Below are 6,676 nucleotides of genomic sequence, written 5' to 3' on the forward strand. Positions count from 1 at the left end.
GCAGGGAGCGCGGCAGAACCCCAGGAACTAAGCACTGGTTTCCTGACGAGCGAGACGCCCTGGTGTAGCCCATCCCAGCGCTCTGCTTTGTGAGTCATGAGTCACTCTGTTTAAAATCCTTACGGAGCTCTCTCTCCGTGAGCTTTTTTGAAGAACACGCTTAGGGCGAGGGCTGGATGTTGGAACCACGACGCCATAATCCAGAAACCTGCAGAAGCCCGCCGGCCACGTACCCCCTTGTGGGTGCAGTAGGCAGGAAGCAAGACCAGACGGTATGCGTCCATCAGGGGGACCAACCACAGGCACGTGCCCCCCGGTGACGCTAGCCCCTGGTTCCGCAGGACGGTGTGTCACTTCCACGCCTGCTGCCCTCATATGGTCTCATGCATACATCCCTTTGGGGGTGAGGTTTTGGCTTATGAATTTGGGGCACACATTCAGATATTAGCATCTAGTTCGTCCATTCTTTCCTTCAAGGACTATGCCCTTGATGTCCTATCTAAATCCGCCCCAGACCCTGGACAAGCTGGTGTCATTGCCAAGCCCAAGGTCATTCAGACTCTCTATGTCATCATCTGTGAGTTTTATGGTTTTGCATTTTACATTTTGTCTGCAATCCATTTTGAGTTACTTTTTGGGGAAGGGTGTAAGGTCCGCGTCTAGCTTCACTGTTTGCACATGAATGTCCCGTTCTTCCAGCATCGTTTGTTAAAAAGATGATCTTGTATCCCTCTTGCTCCTCTGTCAAAGATCAGTAAGCTGTATCGTGTGGGTGTACTTCTGGGCCTTCTATGCTTCTGTTCCATCGATCCTAAAAATGGATCTTGGGCAACCGTGCCATCTTGATTACTATGGGGTTACAGTGAGTCTCAAAGTCCAGCTTTGTCCTTTTCTGAAGTACCGTAGGGGTTCTCTGGGGTCTCAGTTTGAATTTTCGTGGATTCCCACAGGCAGGGAGAGGGACCCTTTCTCACTCAGTGGGTGGTCAAGTTCCCAGGCTTCCCGGGAGCTGGGAGCAGGAGTCTCTCTCTGCCTGCCTCTCCGCCCTGGACAAGCTGGTGTCATTGCCAAGCCCAAGGTCATTCAGACTCTCTATGTCATCATCTGTGAGTTTTATGGTTTTGCATTTTACATTTTGTCTGCAATCCATTTTGAGTTACTTTTTGGGGAAGGGTGTAAGGTCCGCGTCTAGCTTCACTGTTTGCACATGAATGTCCCGTGGGATTATCTCCCCTCTCCCCTTCTGAGGAGTATCTCCTCTTAAAAACACCCCTTTTCTCTGCTACCCCAAAACGAGGGATCCAGACTTTCAGACATGACTTTACGTATCTTCCCATCGATCAGAGAGAAAAACGCGAACCCCCACCACCTCTCCCCAGGCCTGCATGTGTGCCCTTCCTCATGTCCTTAGTCCCCGCCATCCACCAGGCTGCAGCCACGCTGGCCACCCCACTGCCAAGCCCTCTCCCACCCATGGGCTTTGAGCCTGCTCCGCTTCCCTGCCTGGACAGTGCCCTCCCACGCCGCCTCGAGGAAGCCTTCCTGGACCGTCACTGCGGAAGTGACCTACCCGTGTTCTCCCCACCAGCACCCTTTCCATGTTCTTCACGGCATTTGTGACAGTGTCCAAGTATCGCACCTGTTCGTTTGCTCACTAGCTAGCTGGCTCACAGAGGGAAGAGAAATTTCTGGAGGACGGGGAGCTGCCTGTCTCATTCGTGGCTCTTAGTCCCAGCTTCTAGAACAGTCCATGCACAGAGTAGGCCCTCGGCCCATACATAGGAATGAAGGAGTTGGGGGAAATCCGCCTCCAGTCATGTTTCTTCTGAGGATAAGAAGACAGTCCGCTTCCTCTTGAAGAAGAAAACCTTGTTCCTTCTCTGAAAACCCTTTTGGGAACCTGGAGGCTTTCAGGCTTTGGAGAGCCAAGACAGGGGGAGGAAGTTCCCTTCAGACAAAGGCAACTTCTGCCTTTCATCCCACCCTGAACCGCCACAGAAGGGAGGCTGGCTGTTCTCTGGGCCGCAGGGTCTGAAGACGGCACACGGGGGATTCCAGAAGGAACAGCCCAAACCAGTCTCTGGAGGGCTGGGCAGGCTGCCCTCCCTGTGGGAGTCCTGCGGGGGTTCCTGCCGGCTCCCAGAGCGGTGGGCAGGGAGCCGCGCGCACGCGCGCACACACACACACACACGCGTGCACGCACACGCACACACAAGCACACACAAGCACACACACACACACTGGTGCTGGCGTCAGCTCAACCCTCGGCCAGCCTGGTGCCTGGTGCCGGACTCCTGTTCCAACAGCACCCGGCCTGGGGCAACCACGGGGCGGGGAGTCCGCATGTGAGCGAGAGCCCGGCTCCTTCTTAAGCGCCCGCCAGTCAAGCCCGGGCCAGACGGCCAGCCAGCCAGCCGGCGCCCCACACTCCGCCACCTGTCCTGCGGCTCCACCGGCCGCCACCGCCACCGCCACCGGAGCAGCCACCACCCAGCCTCCATGGCCGACCAGCTGAGCGAGGAACAGGTGGCCGAGTTCAAGGAGGCCTTCTGCCTGTTTGACAAGGACGGGGACGGCGTCATCACCACCCAGGAGCTGGGCACCGTCATGCGCTCCCTGGGCCAGAACCCCACGGAGGCCGAGCTGCGCGACATGGTCAGCGAGATCGACCGCGACGGCAACGGCACCGTGGACTTCCCCGAGTTCCTGGGCATGATGGCCAGGCAGCTGAAGGGCAGGGACAGCGAGGACCAGATCCGCGAGGCCTTCCGCGTCTTCGACAAGGACGGCAACGGGCTGGTGAGCGCCGCGGAGCTGCGGCACGTGATGACCAGGCTGGGGGAGAAGCTGAGCGACGAGGAGGTGGACGAGATGATCCGGGCTGCGGACGTGGACGGGGATGGGCAGGTGAACTACGAGGAGTTCGTCCACATGCTGGTCTCCAAGTGAGGAGCCCGGCCCGGCACTGTGGCTTTGCTGCGCGAACCCGGGGCCGGCCCTGCTCCCGGCAACCCTCCGGCCCCTCTGGGCTCCGCAGCTTCTCCGTTCCAGGTGATTCCGCCCATCTTTGTGCACCTCCCTTTGTCGCCTTTTTCCTGCCACCCCTCCCCCGCCTTCCCAGCCGGGCCACGCCTCCCCCAAGCTCAGAGACACCCGGAGCAGCAGCGACATCACTCTGCCTGGACAGTGAACAGAGGACCAGTGCAGTCCCACCGGCCAGGCACCTGGGGAGGTGCAGGGTGACATCACAGAGCCCTGGGCTGGACCCCTGCGGGGCACTCAGCACTGGGGCCGGGTCCCTAGCCCCCTGAGCCGGGGGAGGGGTTCCGGAGCCTCCGTGACCTGAGGGCACCATGTGCTGCTGGACTGGGGCAGGTGGGAGGGACCTGGCCTGGGCGAGGGGGCTGCTGGAGATGTCGGCACTTGAAATCAGGCTTCCCTGAGAAAGAGCACCCCCTTTCCGCTGGTGCTCGATTGTCTGATTCATCCTTTGCCGCTTGGAATAAATCCGGGGTCAGTTGTGACACGTTTGCATTCAGCTTCAAGGAGGGAAATTGGAGCGGGAGGGAGAGGGAAGCGCGGGGGAGTAATAAAATGCTCGTGTCCCCGCCACGCCTCCTTCTGTTCCGCGTCCCCCTGAAATGAGCCTCTCTCCGTCCAGGGTTTAGACGGGGCAGGATCTCCATTTTCGTGGTTTCTGAAAAGGCCACGAAACCTTGCGTTGGAGAACACAGTGAAAGAGTGAAGCCTACAGAAGGCGAATTTTCAATTTTATTTAAAATAAAATGGGGAAGTCAGTAGAGCCCCTGGAGCCGCGAGCGGATTACAGGTGAGAAGGCACCTGGCCGCGCGTATCCATCCACGGTGGTCGGACAGCCGGGGATTCCGGCCTGGGGACAGTCGCCGGCCGACCGCCAGCAGCACGTCTGCAGGAAGCGAGCGGCCCCTCCTGCAGGCTCCCCCCGGGTGCCGGGCACAGTGGCGAGCCCTCTGCGTGCACAGTAGCTCACTGCCACCCCGAGCAGTGGGTCCTGCAGTGGCTTCCCTGTCTCAAATGAGGACGCTGAGACACACCGAGCTTTAGAAATCAGTGCAAGGCCCCCAGCTGCAAAGTCCCAGGGCTGGGATTGCACCTTTGCCCACACCGTGAGGCCTCTCCGCAGCCCCTTTGCCTCCACGGGGACTGAGGACTAGAACACTGCCTCTCGCACGAGCATTTGCAAGAGGGTTAGAAACCATCTCAACGTGCCGGGCATGCAGTAGGTGCTTAATAAGTGACAACTACTCTTGCAATCGCTTTTAGGAATCCCCTCCAGCTCTAACACTCTGAGGCCTGGCAATGGACTTGCACCCTTCAGTCCCAGGGGGCAAGTGCTGAGGGGAGGCCCGGGCGGGGTCTGGGACAGGACGCCCCCCAGGGCCCTGCAGCTGTGGAGACCCCACCAGCCGCAGGAGCTCAGAAGCAGACCTTGCTGCTCTGACCCCAGGCCCTCGCTAGCTGAGCCTGTTTGAGTCAAGCCTCACAACCCTCTGCCGTCAGGATTGGCTGAAGACCGCCAGGTGTTCTGTCGGCAGCCAGCCCCTCTGTGTGTGCCGGACGGCCTGGCAGAGCGGATGGCCTGGCAGAGCGTCCAGATGTCGCGGACGCTGCTCCCTCACAAGCTTTGCACAGAAGAGCCAAGCCAGTCGTCCCCTCAGAGGTTCCAACATGCATGACGGTCCCACCTGCCAAAGGAAAACCTGACGTCACCCCCAGAGACAAAAGGATTCCGTCTCAGTGTTTTGGTGGGAAAAAGGCTTCAGGAAGCCAAGAACCAGGTAAGGACGGGCTGGGTTCTCAGGTTCCCTCCCCTGCTGGGGAGTGGGCGTTTAACCCCTGCTTTCCCTGGCATCAACCTCCCAAGGCCCTTGCAAGTACCGCCCGATTGGCCTGCGGACCCTCAGCCAGAAGGGAAAGAGGCGTCTTCTTGTACCTTCCACCCAGCTGCGGGGTCGTTTCGCTGAGGCAGGTCTCCCAATCCTTGTAGGCAGCCTGCGGGACCCTTCCCGCCCTGTAACAGGCTTCCGAGCCTTTCCTGGAGAGTCCGTCCAGGGCAGGAGCCCGGCGCTGTTAAAACCCCTGCCGAGCCCCTCGCCTCCGTGTTCCCGCAGCCGGGCTGTGGACGAGGGGCCGCAGTGACAAGCTCCCCGTGGCCCCCAGAGACGGCGCAGCCCCTCAGACCGCAGCCCCCTGTCTCCACCGCTTGTGTCTGGTGCTGAGCAGCAGGTAGGAAACCTGTCCCTGGGAGCCCTCGCGACAGACCCCTGATGAAGGGGGTTCTCTCCTGCTCGCAGGTGGGAAACCTGAGGCGCCAAGGGTAGGGTGGCCCCACAGAGCTGACTGCGCTCCCCCCCCCAACCCCTTGGTTTTACTTCCCTGAATACAATTTTTAAAAAAACATTTGCCGTTGTCCCTTCTCATCCAAGCAAGGTCATCGGCCAGCTTGGCCACGTGGCCCAGCCCTTGGCCCCGCTGCGGACTTAGGGACAGGAACGCCAGTTCTGGCAGGGACGCCGCCGGGCGGGTGCTCTCAGATTCGGTGAAGGCGCCTGCTTTGGCGGGTGGGTCCAGACCTCACGGTGGGTGTGTGAGCCTCTCGCCGTGCCTGGCACACACGCGGGTCCCTCTGTGTGTCGGGTCACACGTCAGCCTCAGGCCCCTTGGGACACCTGTGTCTGTCTGCATCTTTCGTCACCACAACTGGCAGGTGTAGGTCCCTGGCCTTGCGGAGTAGTGCAGGGGGAAGCCGGGGGCTGGAGCACCAGGGAGGAGCCCCAGAAAGTTCCTTGACTGGAGCGGGTCGCTGAGAGTGTAAGGAGGCCTGCAGGTCCGCTTCCTTCCCTGGGTCTCTGGGGAGCAGACATCCCGGAGGCTCCTCGCCCACGTTCTGTCATTGAATAATTGGACTTCACCTTCCTTTAGCCCCCAAAAAGGTGCTGTCTGCGGCAGCTCAGAAGAACATTCCACCCCGCCCCTGGGGAAGGAATTTATAAATATTACCACAGGCTTTCACCAAGCCGCTCATAAATCAGGGCTCCGGGCTCCTGGACCTCCCAGGCTAGCCGCGCTCCTCTGCCTCCTGTGTTTCCAATTTTAAGTCAAACCCAGCCCAGCCCCGCCCTGCCGGCTCCCGCTGACCCTCAGAGATTCCAGGGACCTGTTCAAAGGCTCCCCGAAGCAGGCCGCTAACAATGGCTCTGCTGTTCTCCTTGGAGAAATTTAAAATTAAAACTCATGCATGAGGTAGAGACTGCCCCAGGGTGAACGGAAGCGATGGGTCTGCCATGTTTGTTTGCACAAGCAGACAAACACGTGAGCTCTCAGAAGCTCTGGGCCCAGCCCACCTGCAGACCTCCCACCAGCCTGCTGCAGTCACACCGGGGCCAGTCCCACCCAGAGCGGGCGGGGGAGCTGGGCCTGGAGCAGGTAGAGCTGTTCCCTGGCCCTCCTGCCTGGTGCTGGGTGCTGCGGGATGCAGGGGGGTTGCCTGGCTGCTGCGGGATGCAGGGGGCTGTCTGGTGCTGCAGGATGCTGGCTGTCTTGGCTCAGAACCTGGTGCTGCCCCGCAGTGCTGGGGAAACAGCATCAATGGAAAAGCGGCCGTGGAAACAGCCCAGGCGAGCCCACCAGCCATGC

General features: G+C 60.1%; 1 protein-coding gene across 1 annotated transcript; it reads left to right on the forward strand.

The window, feature by feature from the left end:
* Positions 1-1,166: 1,166 nt before the first annotated feature.
* Positions 1,167-3,524, forward strand: LOC131838058 (calmodulin-like protein 3). Its single transcript, XM_059183714.1, has one exon. It carries the CDS (start codon positions 2,500-2,502, stop codon positions 2,947-2,949), a length of 450 nt encoding a protein of 149 aa, XP_059039697.1. The 5' UTR covers positions 1,167-2,499; the 3' UTR covers positions 2,950-3,524.
* Positions 3,525-6,676: the final 3,152 nt, after the last annotated feature.

Source organism: Mustela lutreola, chromosome 8 (genome assembly GCF_030435805.1).
Source record: "Mustela lutreola isolate mMusLut2 chromosome 8, mMusLut2.pri, whole genome shotgun sequence".
Lineage (NCBI taxonomy): Eukaryota > Metazoa > Chordata > Mammalia > Carnivora > Mustelidae > Mustela > Mustela lutreola.

Bases quoted from the DNA above. Each gene is read 5' to 3' on its own strand.
- LOC131838058 (XM_059183714.1), top strand. From the start codon at position 2,500: ATGGCCGACCAGCTGAGCGAGGAACAGGTGGCCGAGTTCAAGGAGGCC.